Source organism: Eptesicus fuscus, chromosome 9, assembly GCF_027574615.1.
Source record: "Eptesicus fuscus isolate TK198812 chromosome 9, DD_ASM_mEF_20220401, whole genome shotgun sequence".
NCBI classification, from domain to species: Eukaryota; Metazoa; Chordata; class Mammalia; order Chiroptera; family Vespertilionidae; genus Eptesicus; species Eptesicus fuscus.
In genome coordinates this window covers 79660088-79687788 of record NC_072481.1, presented here as the reverse complement: position 1 = coordinate 79687788, position 27701 = coordinate 79660088, and the positions used below count along the sequence as shown (strand labels likewise).

The 27701-nt window shown below is 50.0% G+C and overlaps 1 protein-coding gene across 1 annotated transcript in view; it reads left to right on the top strand.

Moving 5' to 3' along the window:
• The window catches only part of GMPR (guanosine monophosphate reductase), a 47238-nt gene that overhangs the window by 16800 nt on the left and 2737 nt on the right, over window positions 1–27701 (top strand). Inside the window, exons 5-8 of the mRNA XM_054721447.1 lie at window positions 11349–11430; window positions 15776–15882; window positions 23527–23569; window positions 26325–26484. Of these exons, the coding sequence (XP_054577422.1) occupies window positions 11349–11430; window positions 15776–15882; window positions 23527–23569; window positions 26325–26484 (392 nt within the window). The remainder of the gene's footprint in view (window positions 1–11348; window positions 11431–15775; window positions 15883–23526; window positions 23570–26324; window positions 26485–27701) is intronic.

The following is a 27701-nucleotide window of genomic DNA, read 5'->3' as shown; positions in this document are numbered from 1 at the left end:
TGAATTGCCCCAACTAGGGATCAAACCTATAACCTAGGTATGTGCCCTGACCAGAAATCGAACCCACAACTTTTGGGTGTATGGGTCAACCAGGCCAGGGCTCCTGTAGGGTTTTAATGGCCCTGCAGATACAAGGGACTAAGAAACTTGGGAAGTTGTGCTTTATATCTACTGGGTTTGGGTATAAGTGTTAGCTACGAATGTTTAGGAATCAGAAATTTCATGGATTTAATGAGTCAACCTAGTGGCTCCAGTTATTTTTATTTAGTAACTAGAGACCCAGTGCACGACATTCATGCACTGGGGATGGCAGGGGGCGGGGGGCTCAGCCCGGCCTGCACTCTCTTGCAGTCCGGGATCCCTCAGGGGATGTCCACCTGCTGCAAAGGCGAGAGAGGCCAGCCGTGAGCCCAGCTTCTGGCTGAGCGGTGCTCCCCCTGTGGGAGCATACTGACTACCAGGGGGCAGCTCCTGCATTGAGCATCTGCCCCCTGGTGGTCAGTGTATGTCATAGCGACCGGTCGTTCCGCCCTTCGGTTGATTTGCATATTAATACTAGCGTTTTATTATATAGGATTCTTGTATTAAATAGTGAGCTATGACCTACATACGGAAAAGTGCATAACACATGGAGGTTTCATAGTTATAAAGTAGCAGTCCTTTTGTTTCCCTTAGCATAATACCCTCTAGGTTCATCCATAACCCTAAAATTCATGTGGACCTACAAAAGACCACAGGTAGTCAGACCTTGAGACAGAAGAACCAAAGTGGAGGCGTCATGCTCTCCAGGTCTCTGGGCTTCAGAAAACTAAGTACACCATTTTAATATGAATCAAGCAGGCTAATGTTCAGTAGCAGCTATCTGCAAACTGGCAGGTGAGGTGGTAGTTGTAGAATTAAAATGTATAATTAAAATTCATTATATGGTGTTTGTTTATTCAATGTTATAAATAGCCACCCCAACAATCCAAGAGGGAAAAAATATACTTCAAGTGCAAAAGGTCAATAGCATTGAAAGAAAAATCACCTTTTTTCTTCCTTTCCCTTTTGTAAACTTTATAATTTAAAAAGTAATGAGGTATGAAAGAAAGGGAATATGGCTATCAGTACATGTAGATAAAAAATAACAATTGGTGTACTTAGAGAGCCCAGCTGATGTCCTACAGAGAGTACAAATTCATTACCAGAAAATTCCTTGAATGTACATATCTGTGCATGTTACTTCTCATAGCAATGATCTACAATTCAATGTCTGCACTTTTAGGACAGTCAATACATTTGCTAATGCAAAATAGTCACTTCTGTCAGCAATGCCAAATACAGTGTTATTTAAAAAGTACTGCCCTGGCTGGAATGGCTCAGTGGGTAGAGCATTGGCCTGCGGACTGAAGGGTCCTGAGTTTGATTCCGGTCAAGGGCACATTCCCGGGTTGCGGGCTCGATCCCCAGTGGGGGCTGTGCAGGAGGCAGCCGATCAATGATTCTCTTTCATCATTGATGTTTCTATCTCTCCCTCACCCTTCCTCTCTAAAATCAATAAAAAGATTTTTAAAAAATAAAAGTACCTATCAAAAATGTGTGGACAGTACAAGCATGGACTAAGATGCTCGAGAATGGAAACCAACACCAGTTGTCTGACTGACCACACTGATGTGTTTCAGGGCCGTTTGTAAAAAGCACTACGACTAGAGTTTAGGATCAGTATGTAGATCTGTTTGTTCATAAAGCATTAATTGCATAAATGTTAAGGACCAGTAGCCAATAACAAAGGTCTAATAATTCCTTACCTATAGGTATTCTAGCCACTTTTCTAAATGCAACTGTTTTTCCTTAAGAAAAATAAATCAGTTGATTCATGTATTTCATACTGCATTCTTTTAAATGAAAATAAACAACTTATTTAACTGCTTATTTTAGCACCGAGATGAATGTCATGCAGTTTTGTAAAAATGTAGTTATTTAAATTGTGAATGAGTTAGAATCAGTCTTAATGCAAAAGTTCTCCAGTTAATTTATTTTGGGTGGAGGTGGGTGTGAGTGAGTGAGTGTGTGTGTGTGTGTGTGTGTGTGTGTGGGGCGGGGTGGGGGGTGGCTTTGTGCTAGCAGGCCTGACTCTGCTTCCCTCACTAGGTTATAAGGCAGAAATCTCCATTTCAGGGTCTGCCTTTAATCATTTCACTACTGTCTTGTAGAATTCAGAAAGCTGGACATTTTTGACCCCACCTTACTGCTTATTAAAAAAAATAAAATTAAAAAAAAGAGAGAGAAAAGAAACCCATTGGAGCCCCACCTCCCTTCCCCGCCCAGAGCTTTCCATTTGCATGCTCTGGACAGTTGGCCATGATTGTAGCTCCCAGCTGGCCCCACCGAGAGCTGAGCAAGCTGCCTGTGTCCCACCCATCGGACAAGCACCGGGGGCAGAGGGCAGTGCAGGAAGGGGCCCGGCTGGTAGGACAAGGAAAAGGGGGTTGTTGCCAGTGCAAAGCTGGAGGTTGCTCTGGGGGATGAGTCTGGGAGCGGGAGATGGGTGCTGAGTTCCCACGGCCCTCTGGGCAGCCACCAACAGCAAGTGCCCCTGCAGCGCCTGCTGGCTGGCCCAGGTTGTGCTCTGGTGTTCCTGCTGGTTTCCCCAGCAGTGACCAGGAGAATTTGGCAAGGTGGGTGTTTATTCCTCAGCCCTTGTTTGCCTGCACTGACCCCTGAGATCTGTGATTCATTTGGAAGCCTCCAGTGCTCTTGGCGTCCTCAGTTCTTGGAAACGTAGTTTCTCTTACGGCTTGGCGGCATTGTGAGGGTGCAGCACCGTCTGTCCCGCGCTCTGGGCTGAAAGGAATGTAATAGGGGTGCTGAGTGTTACGGTTGTTACCGTGCAGGGAGCAGAAAGGGTGCTCAGAAATGTCCTTGGCAGAGGCTGGCATTCTGGGCGTCTGCGTCGAGAGTGAGGGCTTGTTGCTCCCTTTGCCCAGTGCGCCCTGGATTTTCATGTACAGCATTTTCTCTTGCCTTTCACCTCGGGTGGGTGAGCCTTGCCACGTGTGAGGAGGAGGAGGCAGGGAGTTTCATAGAACATCTTTAGCAGAAAAGGGGCCCCTCGGGGTGCTGGCTGTTAGAAGAGTGTAACGAGTGGATAGATTCTAGGTGCTGTGGGAAAAGGCACTGGCATGGGGGAGACACTTCTTTCTTAATAATAACAAGTCTTTGAGTAAGAATAATAGCACCTATTTATACTAATAAAAGGGTAATATGCAAATTGGTCACAACGCCCTCACAGTAACAACTGATCAGCAGGCTGCGTGGGGCGACCAGGCCGGCAAGGGGGGCAGTGAGGGGTGACCAGGCCAACAGGGGGGCAGTTGGAGGCAACCAGGCCGATGGGGGGGGGGGCAGTAAGGGGTGATCAGGCAGGCAGGTGGGTGAGCAGTTAGGAGCCAGCGATCCTGAATTGTGAGAGGGATGTCCGATTGCCAGTTTTGGCCCAGTCCTTGGGATTGGGCTGAAATTGGCAGTCGGACATCCCCCAAGGGGTCCCAGATTGGAGAGGGTGCAGGCTGAACTGAGGGGACCCCCTCCCCCCGTGCATGAATTTCATACACCAGTCCTCTAGTCCTATATAATAAAAGCCTAATATGCAAATTGTCCCCTCAACCGGGAGTTCGACCAGGAGTTTGACCAGGGGAGAGGGCTGGCCGGCCAACCGCCCGCAGCCCCTCCTCCCAGCCTGCCCTGCCCTGACCGGTAGCGGCAGGCGGCCAGGGTAAGGGAGGCCCCGGCCGGCAGCCGGCAGCCGCTAGGGACCCTACCCGTGCACGAATTTCATGTACTGGGCCTCTAGTATTTAATAATGTGAAACTTAGTCTAAGGTCAAGGAACTTTCCAAGAATCACAGAGCCTGGGGTTTGGAGCCAGGCAGCCTGTCCCAGGCCCTGTGATCTTTCCCTTATACCACGCTGCAGCCAGCCTGCCTGCCCACTCAGGCTTGGTGGGACAGAGGTCCCCGAATTGGGTCTGAGAGATGCTTTGGTGCTGGTGGCTCTTTCTGACCTGGTCCTATGGAGAGGTAGGTCTGTGACACCTAAGCTGTTCAGATTAGACCAGGCACCCAGCTCAGCACCCTGGGGAATGCCAGGTCAGCCGCTGTTGGCCGGTCTCATAGGCAAATCCAGCCTGCAGCTGTGCGCTGACCCCTGCCTGACCCCTGCCTTGCGTGTTTCCTTAGAAAGGACTTTTCTTGGAAAAGGGCCTCAGAAGAGCCAATAAAAAGTTGGTAGGGAAGTTATCATTTAATGGGAACAGAATTTTAGTTTGGGATGACGAAAGAGTTCTGGAGAGGGATGGTGGACCTGGTTGCACAATAATGTGAATGTACTTAATTATTAAAAAATAGCTAAAACAGTAAATTTTATGTTATATATATTTGACCACAATTAAAACTCAAAAAGGAAGGAAGGAAAGAAGGAAGGAAGGAGGGAGGGAGGGAGGGGGGGAGGGGGGGGGGAAGGGAGGGAGGGAGGGAGGGAGGGAGGGGGGGAGGGAGGAAGGAAGGGAGGGGGGAAGGAAGGGAGGGAGGGAGGAGGAAGGAAGGAAGGAAGGAAGGAAGGAAGGAAGGAAGGAAGGAAGGAAGGAAGGAAGGAAGGAAGGAAAGAAGGGAGGGAGGGAGGAAAGGAAGGAAGGAAGGAAGGAAGGAAGGAAGGAAGGAAGGAAGGAAGGAAGGAAGGGAGGAAGGGAGGAAGGGAGGGAGAAAGGGAGGAAGAAAGAGAAAGAAGAAGAGCGATCTACAGCAGTCACTCTGAAGTGGAGGGACTAACCTTTTGCTGAGCCCCAGCTGAGAGCTGGGCATGTGCTAGGAATTCATAGAACTTTGTAAACCTTACAGTGACAACAGCGAGCGGGCATGATGAGTGATTTCATAGCAAGATGGATGGAGACCAGAGTTGAAGTGGTTTTCTTAAGATTACATGGGAAGTGGAGGTCCATCGTTCGGCTCCAGGTCTTTCGGAACTTACTTTGCCATAGGTGTCCAGGTCTAAAGGAAAGCTGGAAAAACTGGAGCAAAACAGTTTGAGTTTTGGGTTTTGCTCAGAGGGCTTTTTAAAATGGTACAAAAGTACTGGAAAGGTTCATTTTGTTGCTTTTATGTCTCTTCCTGGGGTCCTCACCCTTCCTGAATGGAGGAGCAGTCATTGCCGGCAGCACGTGGCCCCCAGGGGAGGGGGACCCAGTGGAAATCTCCACGTGCCGGCTTTGGTGCCCAGAAAGGGTCTGGAGATTCCGTTTTGTTGTGGCTGCCCCCGGCATGGTGGTTCCTGAGCTGCTGAGTGACAGCCGGATGTGCCGCTGGGTGCGGTCCCATCCGGACAGCCCATACCCACTGCCCACCCGTGGTGCTTCCGGCCAAGATAAGCAAGCTCCTCTCCAGACTCCCCCATCCACTCCCCAGCCCAGCAAGCCCAGGCCCCGAGCTGCCTCGCCTGCCTGCACTTGCACTGGAGCCCGCCATACTCCTGCCATCCTTCTCACTCTGATTTTGTCTTTTCCTTTCCCCCTTATCTTTGCCCTTCTTGATTTCAAACTTGAATAGAAAACTTTTTGTTCCTGCAAGTGGAAACTCCCCCGTCCTCTCCCATTCGTCGTCAGCCTTCCTGTCATGTTTCCTCAGGCTCAAGGCATGTCCTGGCATTCGGGTTTTTCCACCCAGCAGCCCTCTGTGGAGACCGCAGTCTGGCCTCCATAAGGAGCCACACAGGTATCCCCGCATCCGCTCAGCTACCTGTGCCAGCCTCTGGGCTACCCAGACAGCATCATCGTCCTCAAGCTTTAGACTTTGACCGTGCCTGGTTGTACCTGGTTCGTCCATCATGAGCTGACTTGATTTCTTTTATTTTGTGTGAAGTAGGCCCTCTGAAATAAAATGATCTATAGGCAGCATGGGACTGGGTGGGGTGGGGGGCGGGGAGGATGTGGAAATCAACATTGAAAATGAAATTATGTGGGGAGCTTAAAGTAGTGTTTTTAAGTTTTTGATTTCTTAATTTATTTTTTAATGAATCTTTATTGTTCAGATTACAATTGTTTCTCCTTTTTCCCCACATATCTCCCCACCACCCAGTTCCCACCCCCCCTCTACCCTTACCTCCCCTCCCGCTGTCCTTATCCATAGGTGTATGATTTTTGTCCAGTCTCTTCCCATACTCCCCACACAGACACCCCTTTCCCCCTGAGAATTATCAATCCACTCCCATTCTATGCCTCTGATTCTATTAAGTTCACCAGTTTATTCTGTTCCTCAGATTTTTAATTCACTTGACTTTTAGATTCACTTGTTGATAGATATGTATTTGTTGTTCATAATTTTTATCTTTCTTCTTCTTTTTCCTCTTTTTAAAGAATACCTTTCAGCATTTCATATAATGCTGGTTTGGTGGTGATGAACTCCTTTAGCTTTTTCTTATCTGTGAAGCTCTTTATCTGCCCTTCAATTCTGAATGATAACTTTGCTGGGTAGAGTAGTCTTGGTTGTAGGTTCCTGCTGTTCATCACTTTGAATATTTCTTGCCACTCCCGTCTGGCCTGCATGGTTTCTGTTGAGAAATTAGCTGATAATCGTATGGGAGCTCCCCTGTAGGTAACTAACTGTTTTTCTCTTGCTGCTTGTAAGATTCTCTCTTTGTCTTTTGCTCTTGGCATTTTAATTATGATGTGTCTTGGTGTGGTCCTCTTTGGATTCCTTTTGTTTGGGGTTCTGTGCGCTTCCTGGACTTGTAAGTCTATTTCTTTCATCAGGTGGGGGAAGTTTTCGTTCATTATTTCTTCAAATAGGTTTTCAGCATCTTGCTCTCTCTCTTCTTCTGGTACCCCCATAATTCTGATGTTGGTTCGCTTGAAGTTGTCCCAGAGGCTTCTTACACTATCTTCAACTTTCTGAATTCTCTTCTCTTCATGCTTCTCTGGAGGAGTGTCCTTGGCCTCTTTGTATTCCAAATCTTTGAGTTGATTCTTGCAATCCTCTAGTCTGCTTTTGGATCTCTGTATAATATTTTTTATCTCAGTCAGTGTATGTTTAATTTCTAGTTGGTCCTCATTGAATTTATCGGCCTTTTCCATGAAATTCTTGAAAAACCTTATAACCGTGGCTTTGAACTCTATGTCCAGTCGCTTGTTCTCCTCCATTTCTTTGGTTTGTGATCTGTTTCCTTGCCTTCTCATATTCTCTGCTTCCCTAAGTTGGTAGGGTAGTTTTGTGTACTAGGTGTCCTATTGGTTCAACGGGTCAGCCTCCCAGTTACTTGAGGTGGACACTCTTGGTGTACCCTTGTGTACTGTGTGTCCCCCAGCAGGAGCTACAGCAAGGGCTAGTTTTCTCCTCCTTTGCTTGGGCGGTTTTGGAGCAGTCTGACTGGAGCTGCAGTTGGTTAAGCTGCCACAGAACAGGCCATTTATATGCAAAAGCCGCTGTGTGGAGCCTGGGCGGGTTTGTAGAATGCGTGGGGCGGGGTCTCAGGGCGTCACTAGGCTGGGGCGTGGCCAACGGCTATGGCTGCCGTCAGCTGTCTCTGCCTTTCCCGTTTCCAAGTCCCTGCGCCCCGCGCTCCAGCGCAGTAAACAATGATTGCTGGGCGCACCTCTGCAAAAAAGTCACTCTCACTTTCCGACCCGATGGCCGAGAGTCCAGCTTCTCCCCGTAGGTGTCTGGGTCCCCCGAGTGTCCCCCGAAACTGGATTTCAGAGCGATCGGGAGCTTGTCTCCCTGCGGGTTGAAGAAAAGCCGCGCACCCAGCCGCCCGCCAGCCCGATTCGCGTGCCTCCGTACCTCAGCTTTTCAGCGTTTGTGCTCCTTTCTCTTCTTAGTTGTAAATCTTCCACTCAGCCAGCTTTCCCGTGGTTATGGGTGGTAGACGTTTTTGTCTTTTAGTTGTATTTTTGAAATTGTTGTGTGAGGCAGCAGATTAGTTGTTTAACTATGCCGCCATCTTGGTTCCCCAGTTTTTGATTTCTTAATTTATTTTTAAAAAATTATTTTTATCTTATTTTTAAAGCTTTATTTTTCAGCAGGTCAACCAGCGAGGAAGAATGAGAGTCTTGTTCTCAGATTTCTATTAAGTTCTTTCTTGGGCACAGAATTCATGCAGGTCCTTGTGCTTAAACAAACAAACAAACCAAAAGAAAAAAAGTCACGTTTAATAAAATTAATACAATTTATACTGTAAATCTAGAACATTTTATTTTTTTAAAAATATATTTTATTGATTTTTCACAGAGAGGAAGGGAGAGGGATAGAGAGCTAGAAACATTGATGAGAGAGATACATCGACCAGCTGCCTCCTGCACACCCCCCACCGGGGATGTGCCCTCAACCAATGTACATGCCCTTGACCGGAATCGAACCTGGGACCTTTCAGCCCGCAGACCGATGCTCTATCCACTGAGCCAAACCGGTTTCGGCTAAATCTAGAACATTTTAAGGAAAAAGATTAAAAGTCAGATAATCCCTCCATGTAGACATAATTTGTTAGCATGTGGGTGTGTGTTTTCATATACACATATACTTGTGTTGTCTTTTTTTAAAAACAAAGTGGAGATCTTACTGTTTCCTTTTGTCTTCCCCATATTGTACTGAAAGCATTTGGGCGTTTTCCCATGCCATTAAATGAAGCTTAAAAGCATCCCTTGGATAGGCCCTGGATTGCTGAACCTTCGGCGGAGTACACACACAGTGTTGCACTGTTGTAAATAACATCCTTGTAGTCAAATCCTGTGACCTCATCTGTGATTATTTCCTTGGGAGGGAACCCTAGAAGTAGTATTATTGGATGAAAGGATGTACGAATTTTTTGCATTTCTTCCGTGTGCGTCAGAAATTGTTTTCTAAGACAACTTGTACTAAAATAGACATTCCTCCAGCAGAGAAAGAGTGTCTGTTTTCTCTTGAGCATTTTGTGTTTAGAATCATCGGTAGTTTGTGAAGTGAAAAGTGGTACCTCACTGGTCTCATAATGTAAAATCAGTTATTAGTGAGGGTCCATTCTTGCACTGTGTCTGTTGGCCCATTTTATTTCTTTCGTTCCTTTGGTCACATCCTTTGGCAGCTAGTCAAAGAGGCGTTAGCGTTTTTCTTGTACGTTTGGAAGAGCTCCTGTGGCAGGAACCCTTGGTCACAATTACAGGCCTTTTCTCCACCAGCTTGTATGCCTCTTAGTTTTGTTGATTGTATGTGTGAGTTTGTGTGTTTATATGTGCACAAGCTTTTTATTTTCAGATAGACAGATCTATGTTTATGTGTGTTATTTTGTTTTGTTTTTGTTAATCCTGACCTGAGGATATTTTTCCATTGACTTTTAGAGAATGGAAGGAAGGGAGGTAAGGAGGGAAAGAGGGAGGGAGGGAGAGAGGGAAGGAGCGGGGGAGAGAGAGAGAGAGAGAGAGAGAGAGAGAGGGAGAGAGAGAGAGAGAGAGAGAAACATTTATATGAGAGACACATCAATTGGTTGCCTCCCGTACATGCCCCAACCAGGGGCGGGAATTGAATCTGTAACCCAGGTACATGCCCTTGACTGGGAATCGAACCCTCATCCCTTTGGTGTGCAGGCTGACACTCTAACTACTTAGCAACACTAGCCAGGGTAGATCTGTGTTTGTGTTGTTGTTTTTTTCACTTTTATGCCTATTACAAGTATTCATGGTTTTCTTCTAAGTTTGGAGAGTGGGGAGATAAAACTTTTAGTTAGACTCTGTAATCCACCTGAAGCTTGTTTTGGTGAAAAGTATGAGTGATAATCTATATTTGTTCCCAAAAGATGCCTTTCCCAGCTCAGTCTCTTGAAATAGGATTCATTTCCTCGCTGACCTGTAACATAATTCTCATATGTTGGAGCCCTCTTTCTGGACCATCTATCATTTTTGATTGTCAGACGCTGCTTGGATTAAAGCAGCTTTGAGCCCTTCTTATCGCCCTTTTCCAAGACAATTTCATTCAAAGTTAAGAGTCACTTCGTGTTGGTCAAAAAAGAAAAATTCCCCCTGGGAATCAATTCAATGCAAGTCAGTCGGACTTCAATTAAAAAAAAAAATGAGTGTAATGAGTAAGGATGCATTTCCCAAAATAAGACTTCGCACCGTTGTGAAAATTCAGTCAGGCATCGCACCACGTCTGTGCACCAGCTGAAGAATCCACAGGACAGGAAGTTGTCAGAAAGGGCTCCCAGGCTCCTGCAGTGAGAGAACTGGTGCTATTTCCAATCCAGAGGCATCCTCTGGTTTTCAGATGCTGCCATTCCTGGCTTACATGTCTTTTATTAGGGTCACAGCTTCGTGTTCGGAAAACGGAGCAGGTTCCAGCGCTGTTGGTCCACGAGGGCTCCTCTGCCCTTTCCTATCTGGGTGGGAACCTCTGACCCGAGGGCGGGCACACAGGTGTCTTCCCAGCTGTGCGATGACCAGGGGTTTCCTGATCCTGGCCCCTGGGGCTCCACAAAGGTTCTTCAGGGGTTTTACAATCTGTGATGCATTTTATGCCCAACAATCAAGATTTGAATCAGCTGAGTGTTGCAGAGCTTATTTTATGTATTTGTTCTTTGTAGGATTTTATTTTGCCCATTGCTGAAATGTTTACCAAGTCCTGACCTAGATAGTCTAAGGGCTTAGAGTTGTAAAATCATAGAGTTTTATACTTTATGTAGTGTCCGGGTGTCAAATTCTGTGCTCCTATAGGATCCAATGTTTTCTCTCCTCACCCCCGCAGCCCCTTTCTTTCCTCCCTCCCTTCCTTTCTCTCTCTCTCTCTCTCTCTCTCTCTCTTTCTTTCTTTCTTTCTTTCTTTCTTTCTTTCTTTCTTTCTTTCTTTCTTTCTTTCCTTCCTTCCTTCCTTCCTTCCTTCCTTCCTTCCTTCCTTCCTTCCTTCCTTCCTTCCTTCCTTCCTTTCTTTCTTTCTTTCTTCTCCTTCCTTCCTTCCTTCCTTCCTTCCTTCCTTCCTTCCTTCCTTCCTTCCTTCCTTCCTTCCTCCCTCCCTCCCTCCCTCCCTCCCTCCCTCCCTCCCTCCCTCCCTCCCTCCCTCTCCTCCTCCTCCTCCTCCTCCTCCTCCTCCTCCTCCTCCTCCTCCTCCTCCTCCTCCTCCTCCTTCTTCTTCTTCTTCTTCTTCTTCTTCTTCTTCTTCTTCTTCTTCTTCTTCTTCTTCTTCTCTCTCTCTCTCTCTCTCTCTCTCTCTCTCTCTCTCTCTCTTTCTTTCTTCTTTTCTCCCTGGCTGCCTGGTGGCTTGGGACATGCTCGTGATTGTGTCCAGGTGTGAGTCCTCACTCATTCATCTTTGTACCACCAGGAGTAGTTCATGGTCGTGAGCTGTGTTCTTTCTGTCTCAGGCAGGGAACGTGGTGACAGGGGAGATGGTGGAAGAGCTGATTCTTTCCGGAGCAGATATAATCAAAGTGGGAGTTGGACCAGGTAAGACTTGCCGGGAGAACAGCAGAGGGGTGTGTGGGGGAGGAATGGGGTCTGGGGCTTACAGGGGCTGGAGATGGCCAGAAGGGAGCCCACGAGTCACCCACCCACAAGTTTAAAGTACATTTCTTTTGGATCTCATTGAGCTTCCACAGAAGCTCCTCATTAGAAATGTCATTGAGTTACCATCTGATGTCAAGGAGCGGGGGTATGGTTAGGATGTGAGGTCCAGGTTTTAGAGTGTCACTGTGGAAGAGAAAAATGCAGATTTCATCCATGACCATCTCTACTGTGAAGAGGAAGATGAGGGGTGAAGAATCCCTGGGACAGTTCACGGACATGAATAACTCAGGTTTCTGTGAGTGTTTGAGGGACTCCAAACACTGCAAACAGCATGCAGCTGTGAGGCCATATTGAACTTGACCCGTGTGTCACCCAGGCAGTTATCACTTTGGCTTCTCACTTGGTACATATCCATATCAGATTTGTCCAGTTCTTCTTGGCCTTCTCTCCTAGGACTGCGCGTTGGTGTCTTGGTTGGGGGGACCAGGCGGAGCCTTTCTGTTCTTATACTGGTGGCTGCATTTTCTCTCGGGGCCAGGTGGCGTTCGCTCTCCCCTTTGGCCATACCTGAACTGAACTTCCATGTTTTTAAATTCTTCCTTCACATTCATTATTAACCGGACACTAAAATGGGAACCAAGGAAAGAAGATACACATTTTCAGTTGGGAATAAAAACAGCAAAGACTTAAAAAAAATATCGCCCTACCCAGCCTGGCCAGTGTTGCTCAGTGGTTGAGCATCGACCCATGAACCAAGACTTCATGGGTTCGATTCCTGATTGTGGGCTCGATCCCCACCCAGCAGGGGGCATGCAGGAGGCAGCCAATCAATGTTTCTCTCTCATCGATGTTTCCATCTCTCTATCCCACTCTCCTCCTCTCTCTCTAAAAATAAATAAAAACAGTTTTAAAAAATATTGCCTACCCCACAAAACGTTACCAGAAAAGGAAGCCGATCATAAGCTAACAGGAGAAGGGTGTGGGCAGGTGCTGCTGGGAGAAGGCATCTTTGGGCTGTGATGTGCACACTTGGCCTTGAGGGAAAAGGAGAGCCTTGAGGGAAGAGCCCGATAGGCCCACCCAGGCCCCTGAGCCGTTAGCACGGGAGATTGTCAAGATTGGGCTTTTGATATTGCCAAGCACCTAAGCCCGTGGTCGGCAAACTGGCTTGCAAGCCACATGCGGCTCTTTGGCCCCTTGAGTGTGGCTCTTCCACAACATACCACGGCCTGGGCGAGTCTATTTTGAAGAAGTGGCGTTAGAAGAAGTTTAAGTTTAAAAAATTTGGCTCTCAAAAGAAATTTCAATCGTACTGTTGACATTTGGCTCTGTTGACTAAAGAGTTTGCCGACCACTGCCCTAAGCCAATTTGTAACACACTCCGAGCCAGCGCTCGCCAACCTTCCGGACCTCACGGCCCACCAGTGGTCTGCGGGCCACCGTTGGCGACTGCTGCTCTGAGCAACAGGAAAGACAACTCTGTTCTTACTGAGTGTCTGTCATTGTTGAAAGTCAAAGGAAGGATAAGGCCCAGCTCTTGCTTACAAGGAGCTCCCGCTTAGGACGGGCTGCAGTGGACCAGGCTTGTAATAGAACAGAGCAGGCTGGACGCAGACCTGGAGGACTCCTGTTCCAAAGGCGGGGGAGCGCACCAGTGACCTGTTTAATCAGAAACACGTGTTGAGTGCCTTGTGGCTGCCGCTGTGCGGGTGGGTGCCGTAGGCACGTGGGGGTGCATAGCATTCTTGGCTGGCGAGGAGCTGTTCTTGATGTGATCTCGAGCACTCAGCTGTGCGCGGTGTCCTCATGCGCGTCCTCTGTGTGTTTCCCTGAAGACTTACTGTCCTCCCACTGGCACCGTGTGACCCCAGGCTGTCTGTCTGGAACAGACGTGACTGAGCAGGATCCGAGGCTCCCTTGGAGCCTGATGTATTGGAGCTGCTTCTTTAATTTAATTGGAGATTATATTGACATTTCACAGATTCTTCCGAGTAAAAACACTGAGTAATGTATATGTAAATGACAGCATTAAACAAGGTCCATTAATGAGTAACTCCCAGGAGCTGGGAGAAAGCATTAAAACTGGGCACCCCTGCTGCTAGGACTGGGAGAAATATGGGCCCAGTTCCTCGCTTTAACCTGGGGGCTCATCAGGTTCACGCCCACCCTAGTCCTGAGAGGAGCCTGCCTGCCTCCGGAGAGGAGTTTTCTGGGCCATGGATCCAGAGCGGACCGCGGGGCTGGACTCACAGAATCTGGGCAGGTGCCATCCTCAGAGTAGACTGGGAAACTAGAAATGAAGAGAGCAAAGCAGATATTTCAAAAACATGTTAACATTTAGGAGGTTTTTACTGCTCTGGGTAGAAGGCTGTTTGAGGCCTCCTAGGAGCTACTTGGAAATGTCTACCATCAAAAAGTACAACTCTAACCTTAACTAAATTTAAATAATTTCACATTAAAGATTTTAATAGTTAGTAAAAGACCACTCCCCTGTGCGGAGCTCCAGGCCTCTGCGCCGAGGCCCCTGCTTCCCTTGAGGAGATAGCAGTTGAGGGGGGAGAGGGTGAAAGCCAGTTCCGGCCCAGAGCCAGAGATTAGAAGCCGTACCTCTGCCTCACACAGTGCACGCACGGGCGGAGGGCGGGGAGAGACACTGGTCGGCTCCAGGACTGTGAGTGCACTCGTAAGGGATGGGCGTAAAGAGATGGGTCTCGGCCTGCAGCGGGAGAGATGCAGGAGAAGGGGGTCCCCCATCCTGTTTTCTTGGGGAAGCCAGTCCTGGGAGTATGGGCATGGTTCTCTGTGTGACCCTGTTCCTAAGGACGCCTGGGAGACATCTGTGGGGAGCTGTGAAGCTGCTGGTGGGATGGGGAGCGGGAGAGGAGGCGGGGCTCTGAGCACCTCACCCCCAGCGCTGGCGGGCAGTGGAGGGGTTCAGGGCACTTTTTTGTCGACACCACGGGGCCTCCAGCAGGAACTGGCTGAGCGTGACGTGAAGCCATGGCGACGGGGATGTGGTGACTGATCCATTCTTGAGCTCTCAGATTCTTCCGTGCCTATTTATAGCGCCATAGGTCGGGGCTCCATTCTCCGTGCTCTACAGGAGTGAGCATCCATGCAGCCGGTACACCGCCCAGCAGAGAAAGCTGGTCCTTGGTTCTGACACAAATAATGATTTAAGTGCCTCTTTTTTTAATGAATGCAGTGAGAACAACTTCCCTGAGGCAGTGACATTTAAGATGAAGCCTGGAAGATGAGAAAGGGTTGGCAAGGCAAGGAGGGGGCAGAGGGGGCGTGCAGAGGGGAGTGTTTGGACAGAGAACATCATGTACAGAGAATCCCTAGGGGGGAAGAAACTGGCTGTACAGGAGGAACTGGAAGGTCAGAGAGGCTGGAGTGTGGGCAGCGGGAGGGGAGACGTCCGGGGTTTGATTGTGTGGTCTCGGAGCAGGGTGCACACTTGCTGGGAGGGAGGGTGGGCGTGGAGCGAGCAGGCATTTGCGGGAGCCTCTGGCGTGACTTGGCTTGGACCTAACTGGGATAACAGGGATGGTGGACCAGGACTGGCCTTGGCCGTGGGAAAGACAGAGGTCAAGAGGATGAAGGCATTTAGGTGGCTTGTGTGGGTCCTGAGCGGAGGCTGACCTCAGAGCCCAGGCTGGATGCGGATTTGGAGTTGGAGGTGGAGAGTGATACCATGGAGAACAGCAGGCTGGGCATGTTGAGGACAGACTTGGGTGAGAGTGAGGGTGAGAGTGAGGGGGCAGGAGTAGAGAGTGCCAGGTCGTGGGCCAAAGATGTCATTCCCTATGCCATTTAATTTCTACCCTGTGAGGCCAGTGTTTTAATTTCCATGTCACAGGCGAGGCACTGAGGCCTGGAGAAGTTCGTAATTTGACAAACATTGGAGGTAAAGAGGCTGGAGGCTGTGGGAGGAATCTAGGAGGTCCCTTGAAATGTAGTGTGGCTGTGTGGGAAAGGGAAGGACAGTGGGAAGGGATGGGAGTTTAAGTGTGGAGAGTCAGTGCTTGGCCAGTGAGGGAAGCTGATGTCATAGGGGAGAGTGACGGTGGCAGGCTATGGGGTGGGTTATGTTTTAGATGTGAGCAGGTGACAGCTATGAGGACCCGAAGGGCTGCATGGCCACATAGTGTGCTTTTAACCACCTCTGTCGAGTTGCTGGGCAATCCCTCCCTCGCGCCTCTCCTCTGCCATGTGACAGTGATGGAGGCTCATCTTGTGTCCCATTCTGCTCATGCATGGACCATCTCTCTCCTCCACCCAGGTTCCGTGTGCACCACCCGCACCAAGACGGGGGTGGGCTACCCCCAGCTGAGTGCCGTGATCGAATGCGCAGACTCTGCCCATGGCCTGAAGGGGCACATCATCTCTGTAAGTCTCCAAGCGGGGCTGGGGGTCAGGGGGGAGCACCTCGGGATTGCAGGCCCTGAGGCAGCCCTGCTTCCTTCCAGCTGCCATTCACCCAGCAGCACCCTGTGGACCTGGGAGTGAGCAGCCTGTGGTCACAGCTCCCACAGTGAGCACGGCGGGCACCTTAGTAAGAATTCTAGCCGGTAACAACTCAGGGTGGTAGGTAGCATGATGGCGGGTAGGTGGGGCGCTTGGAGGAAGTGAGAGGGCCACCCCAGATGGGGTCTGAAACAAGAGACGTGTGTTGTCTCACAGCCTGGAGGCCAAGTCCGCGATGAAGGTGCTGGCAGGGCCATGGACACTCCAACTCTAGGAAGGCTCTGTTCCAGGCCTCTCGAGCGTCTAATAGTTCCTTGGCTTGTGGCACCATAATTGCAGTTTTCACATGGTGCCCTCCCTGGGTGTATGTCTGTCTTTGTGTCCAAATTTCTCCTTCTTATAAGAACATCAGTCCTCGGATTAGAGGCCCGTCCTGTCCTCCTTCAGGGCGACCTCACCTTAGCTGGTCCCATCTCGGCGGTGCGGGTGTGCCAGCGGGTCAGCAGGTGCCGGGGTGAGAGCAGGTGCAGTGGCGTGTTGGGGGCAGCAGTTAGATTTTTTTCGGGTGGAGATGTGTACGGGGAGGAGGTGAGGAGAGGCAGAGACGATGACCTGACACTTCCATGAAGCTCCTGGAAGAACACTCCCAGAGTGCTCAGGGGATTGAATGGATGTCGAGATGAAACCCTCGGTTTATCCGTAATTCTACTCTACCTTATCGACGTGAGCACAGTGCAGAGCTGGAGAGCACTGTCTCTCCCCTTCTACATGAGATGCTCAGACAGCACATCACATGTCCACATCCATTGGACCAACCTAGATAGAACCATGGCTTCCACTTATGTGGATGAGGCCTATGTGAATTTTTTGTTTGTTTTTTTTACAAATTCTGAAGTAGTGACATCTTTTTAGTGGTTCTATAGCAATGGACTCATATTCGTATAGGAAATTAAATCTTCAGATCTTTTCAGTTGTACAGTTAACTAAGCTGTGCTCCCACATGAAATGCTAGGTTCCTTTTTTTTTTTAAGTCCAAATGCTTTGAATTACATATCCCTGGGGAATGATACCTTGTTGATTTTGCTCAGCATTTCAGCCTGTTGAGGTTTGATTTCTGGACCTGCGTGGAGGGCGTGCTAATACTCATTAAGTCACGTGTGCACATTGTCTCCCTTGAGCCTTATCACAGCCTGAGCGGCAGCTGTTGCTTCCCCGCCTGTGAGCTTCAGGTAACAACGGAAGCCAGGAGGCAGGTCCTTACCGCCAGCTCTAGAGCTGCTTTCCTGTGCCCCTAATTCTTCAGGCCTTTCATCCACTCCTCCATCCAGTCGGCAAGTCTTTATTGAGCGTCTGCTGTGTGCTGGAAGCTGGTAAATGACTGAAGGTTGTTTGGTTGCAGACGGAGTCCTAAGGCCTCCTCTCAGTGCCCTTCCCTTTAGCTTTTGCCACAGTGAACAAATTACCACCCATCTGTTAAACAACTAGTGTGTACGAGGCTGACACGAAGCTGTCATCCTGCATTTGCTGAGTGAGGCGATTGGCCGAGAAGTCATCAGACTGCACCCCCCCCCCCTCGCCAGCGTGCCCGTGGTTCTCAGATGCTCACGGTAGCCTTGTCTTGGGCTGACTGCATGAGAACCACCAGGGAAGCTTTGTACAGTTGGCATTCCTAGAGCCCATCCTAGTGAATTCGACCTTTCAGAGGTTGGCCCCCAGTGCACCAGATCTCACCAGCCGTAAGTCTCTATTACCATCAAGAATCTTATTCAGAATTCAGATCCTCTATTATATACCTTGAATGGCTGCCATTTCCAAATGGGTGGAGGTCAAATTAATAGGCTCACTGAGAACACATGTCACGGTCCCCTGCGTGAGCCTCTCCAGAAATGTCACACTTGCTTAGTTCACGGGACCGTTTGTGGGAGGGGTGGAGGCTCTGCTCGCCCCACCGTGACTGGCGGGAAGTCAGTTTGGGCCCCGTGCACAGCACACCTAGTTTCTAGCTGATTTCAGCAGTCCTCCGAGTGCGGTGCCCAGGACAGCAGCATCAGTGTGAACTGAGAACTTGTTAGGAAAACTCGGATCCCATCCGGACCCCAATCAGGAGCGCAGACGGTGAGGCCTCCAGGTGGTCCTGATGTGCTGTCAGGACCGAGAAACGCCGGCTTGGCTTCGGCCGGTCGGCCCATTGTTCCGAGGCAGGTCTCATCTGCTAGCGCCAGGTCTCATCTGCTAGCGCCAGGGAACAAGCGGACTTGTCAGCTAGGGCAGTGTGGCCTGGTGCTCCGAGGTTCTTCACTTTCCATTAACGTGAGGGATTTCCTAGACGGGGTTAGAAGTTCGGTTTGAGCAAATGAAGTTCACGGACTTATGTGGGGTCTGTACTCTTGACTTCAGCTCATTCCTTCTGACCAGCTGAGTGTCTTAGGGTTTAGAGCAGGCGTCCTCAAACTACGGCCCGCGGGCCACATGCGGGTGTTTTTGCCGCTTTGTTTTTTTTTACTTCAAAATAAGATATATGCAGTGTGCATAGGAATTTGTTCATAGTTTTTTTTTAAACTATAGTCCGACCCTCCAACGGTCTGAGGGACAGTGAACTGGCCCCCTGTTTAAAAAGTTTGAGGACCCCTGGTTTAGAGCCACCGTTTTACCCACCGTCCCTTTGACCAATGGAGTTTCCCAAGTGGTTTTCTCCCACTTGCCGGCCGTCCTAACCCCGCTGGAAACCCATCAGACGTTTTGGATCCTGCCACTTTGTCCAGGTGCCTTCCAGCTGTCTCATTTCCCCCCTTAGTTGCTGCGTTAGCACATCCACGCCAGCGACATTCAGAAGGAAGCCACAGCATAGTCTGTTCAGCAGGTGCTTACACCCAAGCGGCTGGACTTGAATCAGGTTTCTATTTATTGTGGCCCACATGGACTCTGAGAGGCAGAGAGCTAAAAAATTCAGGAACACGCCCCCCCCTTCCCCCCGCCTATGTAGGTGAGGATAAAGGTGTGACCAGTTAATTTGGTCTTGTCATCTGCTAAAGACATCACACAAAGGAGAGGATTTTAAAGGTGGAAACAACTTTGGAGGAAGTAATGGCTATCATTTACTGAGCAGCTACTATATGCCAGGCATAGCATACATATAATCTTTAATCCTTGGAACAACCTGCGGGTAGCTGTTATCTTTTGATAGGTGTATTAGTCAGGGTTTTCTAGAGAAACATCCAGTAGTGTGTGTGTGTGTGTGTGTGTGTGTGTGTGTGTGTGTGTGTGTGTATGGGGGTGTGTGTGTGTGTGTATGAGTGTGTGTGCGTGTGTGTGTGTCGAGAAAGAGAGAGCGATTTATTGGGAGGAACTGGTTCATGTGCTTATGGAGGTTGAGAAGTGCCGAGATCTGCAGGATGACTCAGCGAGCCGGAGAAAGCTGATGGTGGCGTTCAGTCTGGGTCTGCAGCCTGAGAACCAGGAAGAGCCAACATTTCAGTTGGAACCAGAAGGAGGAAAAAGCTCATTTCCCAATTCATAGACAGGCAATTAGGAAAAGTTCTCTTGGCGTTGTATCGTAAATCAGCGAATGAGATACAAGACGCCTTAATGAGCCAATTAATTAGGAGTTGTTTATTGCGCGAGGCCCAGAGGGAGGTGTCTTTTCCAAATCTCTGAGCCACACATACAGGAAGTTTCCTGTATTTATACTTTTCAAACCTCTTTGTTTGCAGATATTACAAAGGGCTTTGTGTGAATTATTGTTACAGACAGTTGTAACCTTGAATACATAATGAGTTAGTACTTGGCATAAGGATATGGGAATTATTATCAGTATTAGTCTATATTAGTCTATTACACTGGATGACTAGCTTGCAAGGTCAGACAGTTAAGTTTATCTTTTTCTATTATTTGAACTAAAAACAAAGTCATTTTATAGAATAAGAGACTGTCTTAAAGTGACAGAGTTTACAGGACAAGGGATTATCTAACAATAATAGAGAATTTCAAACAGCAGTTTTTTTATTCAAGGTGGAGGTTACGATGCTTCATTGGAAAGGGTCAACTTTTTTGTTCCATTTAAGCCTTCAACTGATTAGATGGGGCCCACCCACATTAGAGAGGGCAATCTGCTTTACTCAGTCTGCTTATTCAAATGTGACTCTTATCCACAAACACCCCACAGACACGCGCAGGTTAGTGTTTAAGCAGTCAAGGTGACACATACAATTAATAATCTTCCCCAGTGAGGAGACTGAGGCTTTGAGTCCTTAAGTAACTTGTTCAGCATCACACTGCTGGTAGGCGGCAGAGTCAGCACTCAGACCAAAGTCTGTTCGTCTCCGGTGTTCCACTTTCTCCCCTGACCTCCCTCATTAAAAATGAGGGGACTCCACGAGGGTGAAGGGCTTGCTGAAGTCACACAGAATGCAGGTTCCGCAGGATCCCAGGCCTGCTCATGTTCCCACCACATTGCTTCGGGAAACTTCAGCTTCATCTGTTCTGCTAGAGGCCCGATGCACAAAATTCATGCAAGGGGCTCGGCCCTCGCAGCCGTGGCAGCTTGCCTCGGCCCTCGCAGCCCTGGCTTCATCTGGAAGGTCGTCCAGAAGGACGTCTGGAAGGACGTCTGGAAGGTCGTTCGACTGTCTGGTCTAATTAGCATATTATGCTTTTATTGTTATAGATACCAAGTCCTTTCCCCTCAGAGTCCTCAAGCACAGAGTCAAGAATCAGCACCCACCAGACCATTGGAAGGGGAGGGATTTGCACCAACAACCCAAATGGCTCGGACTTTGTAGCGCTTCTCAGGACCTAAAGCAGTCCTGTGACGAGGCTGATGGGATTAGTATTGTCTCTTCTTTACTCGAGTCAACATGCGTATCACGGAGGTTGTGAGGGTCCGTTAATGACAGAGCGTCGGTTCATTCAAAGCAGCCCCAGCCTTCTCCTTCCCTACTCCCAGGCAGTGCCCTCATCCCCTCATTGACCCTTGGCCAAGAAGTAAAGGTTGATCAGCAAATTTCCTGTAATTTTATTGATTTTAATATAGTACTTTAGGAACAGCTAGACCTTTATTTAGAAATAGCTACACAAATTCTTTCAAATAATTTTTTTAGGTTTGAAAAATTCTCCCACAAAAGTAGGTTTAGCTTAGAAATAGTTAGAAAATGCAAATAAAAGTAAAGGAAATAAATATGACTAGGACTGCCATCATCTTAGGATAAACGCCGCTGATGTTTTGATAGGTATGCTTCTAGACATTTTTTAGCGTTTTCTCCTAACCACGGTTCTATCTTGTTCTTCTATTATTATAGCTGTGTGACCTTGGGCAAGTCACTCAACCTTTCTGAGCCTCCCTTATCCTCCCCTCCTCCCCCTACAAAATATCAACTTCAGGTTCTTGTGGTGATTGAATAGACAAGGCAAGTTTGGAACAGTTCCTGGCTTATAGTCGGTGTTTGATTCAAATTTCCGCCTACCCCATGCTTGCTTTTACTACCCCTTATTTTAGGGACGAGCAAGGCTTTTTTTTTTTTTTTTTTTAAGAAGAGGTAAGATGACAGTTCACAGATTAAACACTACTCGTGTGTTGTGATGCCTTTCCTACTAAAGTATAATGTTAACACTCTCGAAACACAAAACAGGCAACCCTCTGAGTATCTGCACACCCTTTTAGTGTATGTGCTGCTGGAGCACGCCCTGCATGCTCCCTCTAAAACCAGCTTCCAGCAGCGATGAATGTTTCTGTATGAAAACCAACGTCTTCCTTAGATCGCAGGGGGTTGTCCCGACTGCTCTGCCTCCTGAGAACATGAACTCATGCTTTGAACAAGTTTGGGAACCACCTGTAAATGGTGGCAGGGAGCGACCGCGTGCCCTGAGGCACGATGTGACGTTGGGGTGCACTGGGTGACGTGTCATCAGCGTGTCGCTCTGCGGTGTTTATTTCACGGTGGGCGCCCAGACAGAGCGAGCAGAGGCTGCTGTGAGGGAGACTTCTCTCCACAGCACGTCACACGTCCTGTTCGCTGCACATCCGGTCCATCCTGGGAGCAGAGCTCACTTGCTCAGGGTCCCGGTAGCTCAGGTCTTCTGAGGCCGCATCACTGACCACAGTGATGTGGAATTTCAGGGCCCCACACGAGACACCCCAGCAGTCACAGGCTACTTCTCACAAGCAAGTGAGCAAAAGGCATAAGGTGTGTGTGTGTGTGTGTGTGTGTGTGTGTGTGTGTGTGTGTTTAAAGTCCAATATTGTTAGGGACCTATGTGTTGTTGTTGTTAATCCCCACCAGAGGATATTTTTTCCACTACTTTTTCAGAGAGAGTGGATGGAGAGAAAAAGAAACATCAAATGTGAAAGAGACACATTGACTGGTCGCCTCCGGCATGCTCCCCAAGCACGAAACCCAGTACATGCCCTTGACCCAGAATGGAACCTGCGACCCTCCCATATGCAGGCCCGTGCTCTAACCACCGAGCAACACCAGCCAGGGCTGTTAGGGACCTATTTTAACAGAAGCATGAGCTTACGTCATCTGTTGAGGTTGTAGGTTTGAAGCCCTGTTGTGTTGTACTGATTTAGATAAAGAGGTAAAGCACTTTAAAAATGATTGGCAGGACACGTGAAGGGGATATGGGTTGTACCTGTGAAAGAGGAACTCCAGCGGCGCACCCACCTTCCTGCCGACCGCAAAGCGAGGCGGTCTGGCGGCCTGTGTTCTGGGCTCTTCCCAACGCTCTTGGCCGCGCTGCGGGCGGGTCCCAGCTTCGGGCACCAGAGGCTGCCCTCTGAGACCTGCTGTTTCTCCCAGACCTGCACTGAGTTTGGGCTCCGTCACATCTCGCGCCCTGAGCGCCAGCCCCGCCTGCCCCGTGCACTTGCCTCCGGGCCTCTCCCGGTGGGTCTGGCTGCTGCTCCAGACCACCCTGCGCCCTTCGCCTTCTTGGACCCCGCACAGCCACGCTGCGCATAGAACAGCGGGGAGCCTGGTCGCGTTGTGCCCTTTGTGTACGTGAGGAAGCACAGTGGCTTTGCATCCGGGAAACCGGGTGCTGGGTTGCTGGTGTTTAAACATAACCCCACCGGGCAGCCCAGGGTAACAGACTGTCCTGGGCGGGGAGGGCGGGTGTCAGGAATGCATGTCTGACTAAGGTAACTGGGCACATTACATGAAGGGGAATTAGAAACACGGAGTGCCTGGGAATATAAAGGACCGAACTCGGTGTCCTTTCTGGCTCTTAAAATAATCCAGCCCTTGTACTAAATAAATCTCGCCTCACACCAGGCAGGTGGGGAGAGGTGACTAGTGAATGAGAACGGACTTGGAGGGCGGATGGCTGGGCGTGCTGTGTAAGAGGCTGGAGGAGGAGGAGGTCGGAGCCCCTCTGGTGCTCAGCAGCTTCCCAGGCAGAGGGCAGGGCTGGGGGTGGAAGGTGCCTGTTGAGGGGAGTGCTGGGCTTTGGCTCTGAGGGTTGTGTACTTGGCTGGGGGTGGGTATGGGTATCAACTCCCAGTCACCCCAGGGGAGAGGGAGGGCCTGGTGAGCTCCCGCTGACATCCTTTTTGCTCTCTCCTCTTTGAAGGATGGAGGCTGCACGTGTCCAGGAGATGTCGCCAAAGCCTTTGGTGAGGAGAATGGAGGGCGGGCGGGAGCTCTCTGCAGCTGTGAGCTGGCTGAGCGGTGGGAACCTGGAACGGGGTGGGATCTGGAATGAGGAGGTGGAACCTGCAGGGGTTTTTCCGGGCCAGTCCAGAGTGTCCTCTCCCTGGATTTCAGGCCCAAATCCTGGCATCAGTTCCATTCTGGCTGGTGGCAGAGCCGGCCGAGCACCCAGGGATAGATTTAGGGATGGCATCCTGCAGGCCAGGGGTGGTGAAGTCATGGCTCAGAAATCACAGCTGGGAAGGCTCGGGCCTTGTAGAAAGGACAGTACCGGGTCCAAATACGCAGTAACCTCAGGGAGGGTCTGTGGGGAAACCCCAGCGGGGGGCTGGCTTCTCAGAAGCGGTTTCTTACAGGAGGCTGAGGAGCCCGTTCCCCACTAGGGGGCAGCAGTGTCCAGCTGTGAGCCAGTGGGTTTTTCTCAGGAAAGCATCTCTGCAGGCTGTGCCCACCGCTTAACCCGTGCAAACTTCCTTGTTCAGAGGTCAGAACTGCCTGCACGGCTGGGTCCTCCAGAGTGTGAAGTGGGAGCCCTGTGTATGGACTGGCAGGAGGCAGAAACCAAACTCCCGTGGCTCCACCCTCCTTTCCCGACCTCACAGTCACATTTGTGGTTGATGGTTGATATATTTGTTCTTGCTCGGTGAAGGGAGACTTTCTGACGTACGGGATGCCCGCGACTCTTCCCCTCACCCACGTGCCTCCCTGTCACTGGTTCAGAGTTCACCCCATAGAATGGCCTCGGCTTGGGCACTGGCTCTCATTTTGTTTTTAAACACTGGTGATGACAAAATGAAACGTGGGGCAGTGTTCTCAGCAGCTGGGTTTGTAGCAACCCTGGAGAATGTCCCGGGGACAAGGCTCCAAGAGGCAAATGACAACGTCAGGGTCCCACCCTCGGGGCAGAGAACACAGGCCTCCTGCTGTCCTGGCAAGCTCAGTTACCTTGATGGAAGGACCACCGGCCAAGGACATTTTCACTATTGATTTTTGAGCAGCATCTTCTCAATGCTGGCGGGTGCTCCATCTTGGGCTCCTGCTGATGGTGCACGCGTGTCCCTGCTCAGCGTGGGAGCTGAGTGCACTTTAAAGTGCCTGGTCCCGAAGAAGGAGCCTCGTAGACAGCAGGTCTGGGCGAGGTTCCTGGCGTCTTTCCTCGTCCACTCCCCTTCCAGCAAGTGCAGGGGGACCTGGGGGAGCGTGAGGAGAGGGGCCGGATCAGGGAACGTGCTGGTGGGAAAGGCCTGAAAGGGGTCAGAAACGAGGTTAATTAGAAGCCACTTCACAGCACCATTGAGGACCTGTGTCTGTGCTCCCGCTGTTTCCATCTGCTCCCGGGCTGTGGTCATCAGGGGGCCTGGCAGACACCAGCTTTCTCAGTCGCCTTATAATCATGGCTCAGGGGCCACGGAGCCAGCATCTGTGTTAGGGACCCCGCAAGGAATGGCCTCAAAGCTGGTTTCAGGCGGGAAGCCCTGTGGCGCCAGGCCAAAGGGCCCGCTGGGCAGCCTGCCTGTCCGTGATGCTGGCAGAAGGGACTGTAAGGCCACCCCCACCCCCACCCCCAGAGTCCTCATAACTATTTAAACAACCAGATGGAAGAGGTCACGGCCACTTTTCAGGGGTTACCCTTCCTTGTCCTTCATTCTAATGACTTAGGGCAGTGGTCGGCAAACTCATTAGTCAACAGAGCCCAATATCAACAGTACAACAATTGAAATTTCTTTTGAGAGCCAAATTTTTTAAACTTAAACTATATAGGTAGGTACATTGCTGTTAACTTAATTAGGGTACTCCTAAGCTGGCCTTGGCTAAAAACTCAAGGGGCCAAAGAGACGCATGTGGCTCACGAGCCGCAGTTTGCCGACCACTGACTTAGTGTATCTGTACCCTGGTGTCCTCGTGTTCCGAATGTGAACCCTCGCTAGGACCTCCCGGGGAGCGGCTGCAGCGGTTTGTAGCAGTCGGTGGAGACCCTGTCTGCACAGTTGCCCATGGAGAGGGTGGGGGTGGGACTGTTCCCGTTTCTTCACATACACCCTTTACTTCCTTGACAACTAGGCATGGGCGTCTCCCATGTGCCATGCACTGTGACAGACCCTGGGACACACAGTGGCCAGTCCTGCTGTTCCAGCTGCTCCTGGCCCTGTTCCAGTGTAGCCTTCAACGGCAGCTTCAACACCCCTGTGTCCTCTGCACCTAGCCTGGAAGTTTCATGCCATTTGGTGATTAATATGGGATATTATTTATTCTAGAAGGCAAATATCACAACAGAGGTGGGAGGTAGAGCTTTACACGATACATAACCATACATACATACACATGTGCAGGTTTCTGTCCTTCATGCCAGTCCAGTAGAGGAGGTTCAGTCTGCTCCGAGGTCTCACGATCTACACGGTGCGAGCGTGCCGAGAGCTGAAGGTAGACCAGATGCCTGGTGGGGACCTTGTAGAGCAGTTACTGCACCAAGGATAAGATGGACAGCGGGCAGCCTGAAATGCTGCTCTGAGTCTAAGTTCAACCTCGGGAAGGTGCTCATTGCTAACGACGGAGGACTGGCCCTTGTTAAACTTTGTCAGGAGGGGAGAGGTGGGCTTCTCTCTGGACGGTAGCTGGGTGGTGGGAGGGTGAGTGGGGTAGCACTTGGATCTTCCCAGAGCCTGTCTTCTCTGAGCTCTTTCCATTGCTGCTTCCTCCCGTCCCACGCCGGGCGTGTAGGAGCCGGAGCAGACTTTGTCATGCTGGGAGGCATGTTCTCGGGCCACACCGAGTGTGCCGGAGAGGTGATCGAGAGGGACGGGCAGAAGCTCAAGCTCTTCTACGGGATGAGCTCCGAAACAGCGATGAAGAAACACGCAGGAGGGGTGGCCGAGTACAGGTAAGGCTTCTCACCGGTGAGGACTCGCATTTCTCCTGCTCCTCTCAGAAACGGGTGGAAGTAGGTCTCAAGGAACGTTGCTTCTCTTTATAGTAAAGCACCACGGGCAGGGGCTAGAAAACCTGTCTTGCTCTTTGTAAGTAGCCGTATTTTTTTACCCAGCTAGTATGCAGTGTTGGGGCCCTCAAAAGGCAGTGATAGCAGAGCTGTTTGGGGGTGGGTTGGACATGGACTGGGGTGTGTGTGAGTAGGGCGGGCTCCTGCTCAGCCAGTCCCCGAGGTGACACTCCAGACTTGCAGTGGGGGCCGGGAGGTTACCGCCTCATCCTTCTGGTAGAGCCTCTGCTGACCTCTCCCAGTGACCTCTGACCTCTGACCCGGTATGCGTTCAGGCGGCGAGAATTGGGTTGAAGAAGGGTCTTCATTGCGTATGAAACAGGTGTGGTTCTGGACCATCACGTGGCGGGCGGCTTTCTTGAAGAATGCCGTGTTTCGCCTACAGGGGCTCACACAGCACCTCTCGGCTCTGACAGTTGAAACAGGCATCATTTTTAGCCATGTCATTGCCCCTCACTGTAGGCGGGATGCTCACGTCTGCTTTCCTTCTTTTTTAAAACCCATGATCCCAAAAGATAACCTGGCCTTTATTTCACTTCCATCTATGTTATTGTTTTACCTTTAAATTAGATTTATTGGGGCGACAGTGGTTAAAATCACTTCCATGTGTGTTTATATGACAATATACCCATGACCTTGCCCTGCTCCAGAGAGGCTGCTGTTGGCCTTATTGGGGTTGGCGCTGATGACAGGGCACACGGAGGGGGCAGGACGGAGGTCCTGTATCCTCAGGAGGAAGTCCTCTGTGGGAGGCCGACTGCCTTCCCCCAGGAAGCCTCAGCGCTGGGATGGAACCCAAGCCCTCTGTGGCCGACACCTCCATGTCCTACCATTCCTTCCACACCTAACCGCTTACTGTAAAGACATGGGATGCAGATGCATTATATAAGGTTCAAACCAATCCAGAGGTGAAACATCAGAACTCCCAGAGATTTGCAGCGGGCGGGCAGTGTGGGGCACCATCTCTCAAGCTCTTTCTTCAGTAGGGAACCGGGGACTTCAATCCTCTCTCGCCAGTTTTTCTCTTTTGGGGGGGACCTCAATAAATAGAACATTACAGTATGGGGAAGGCGGGGTGGGAAAGAGGAGTAGGGGACTGA